This window comes from Atta cephalotes (genome assembly GCF_000143395.1).
Source record: "Atta cephalotes unplaced genomic scaffold scaffold00033, whole genome shotgun sequence".
Taxonomy (NCBI): Eukaryota; Metazoa; Arthropoda; class Insecta; order Hymenoptera; family Formicidae; genus Atta; species Atta cephalotes.
The window spans coordinates 2,235,351-2,237,226 of NW_012130097.1; the positions used below are offsets into that span (position 1 = coordinate 2,235,351).

At 29.2% G+C, this 1,876-nt stretch overlaps 1 protein-coding gene across 1 annotated transcript in view; it reads right to left on the reverse strand.

Annotated features, from left to right (window-relative positions):
- LOC105621372 (protein HOS4-like) overlaps window positions 1–477 on the reverse strand; it is a 23,999-nt gene extending 23,522 nt beyond the window's left edge. Inside the window, exon 1 of the mRNA XM_012202836.1 lies at window positions 406–477. Coding sequence (XP_012058226.1) covers window positions 406–477 — 72 coding nt within the window. The remainder of the gene's footprint in view (window positions 1–405) is intronic.
- Window positions 478–1,876: the final 1,399 nt, after the last annotated feature.

Here is a 1,876-nt window from a genome sequence, read left to right on the forward strand (position 1 = left end):
ACACGTACACGACACACACACACACACACACACACACACACACACACACACACACACACACACACACACACACACATACGCACGCGCGCACGCACGCACGCACGCACGCACGCACCATAGCGAGCATGAAGGAAAGTATCGATAATTTTCTAGGACACGATACGACATATTAGATAAGATTCCGTACATGCCTATTCATCGAGGTTACTAAGTGTTAATAAGTCTCATGTGATGTTATCATACTGAAATAATAGTGACATTCATTTCAGAGTCACGTGCATGGTCGTGTCGTTGACATTTTCAAGATGCGATCATAATCTCGAGAAGCCAGTTCCGCGATTCGTCACGATCTTAACACTAATAAATACATGTATGTGTTTCACGGAAGACATGCATATTACTAACCGGTTTAAATCTGATCGTAGACGGTGTGATAGCCAAGAAGCTGGAATCCGTGAGCGTTCCGCTCAAGACCATGACCGTGATCGCTTACGTTGTAATTTACTCTTCTGGAACACTGAAAGAATCAGTTGATTTTTTCATTCGGTCTAATTTAATAGTTATTTATACTTCATTATAAAACTTTCTAGAGCTTTATTACAGAACCAAAAATATTTTTTGTTTCAGATTTAATCTACTTTAAATGTATGATATATGTGTAACGACACATAATCAATATCTTTAGTATATAATTGAATAAACATCTTTAATTAAATTCTATTGTGTTGATTTGAATCAAATTAATATAAATGTATTTAATCTAATTATATAATAAGATATATACTGGACAGCATTATACGATTAATTAAATATTAATATGTTGATTAGAAGTAGCAATTTATTGGCAATATATTAGTTAAACATTGGGAATATATTAAATTGAGCTGATATTTAATTTTACTAAATACAAAATATTATACATAAATTGTATTATTAAAATAAATTCTTAATAAAAGCATTTTGTATTTAAAAAGTGCAAGTGAATTTTCGACTTATGGCGATTGATAAAAGAAAAATGCAAAGTTCTTTTACTTTAAATTTAGAACCTCATAATATTAATCGCATAGATTGTACAATTGCCAAAAATTTTTGCTTCCAAACGACCTGTTGCTGTAGTCGAAAGTTAATCATATTATAATATTTATTATTTATTACAGTTTATGAAACAAAAAATTTGTTATGACAAAATTTGTTATAAATGCATGATAATTCAGTATTGCTATATTTGATACAATTGTATTCAAAATTTGGTATTTCATAATTATGATATTATGTACATTTAAAAAAAGACAATTTGATACAATTTCTGATATATAATGTTTAGAAAAGTTAATTTACAATCTAAACATAGCAATATCAATATAAAAGCAATATCAATTATAAGAAAGTATCACTATTTTTTCTATTTTATCGACTATTTGACTCTATTTCAGTTATAAAAATTCTACATTAATCAATTCTAAATTGATCAATTAAATGATTAATTGATTAAAAATTTTAGCTCCGTATGTTGTAGCATTTGTAGCAGAATATATACATATTTAAAAAAAAGAAAAAGACAAAAAAGAAAAAGAAACGATTGCACATTTTGTTGATACAAAACATTTTTTTATTCCTTGCAATACTGTAAGAAAAAACTCGCTAAAATAATTAGAGTATAATTGAAAAAGATTCTTTTACTCTTATAAGCTTAAACTTAAATATATTATTCACACTCGATGTGTGGATATTGTAATTGTGATCTTGACCGAAACTCAAAGTGAACTCTGCCGTGAGAAAATTTAACATGACCTTTCGACTCGGACTAATCTCGTGGTTTGCGTCTCTGGGTCATGGTCTGAAACGTGATTCTTTCGAGTATCTACATTCAAGCTGT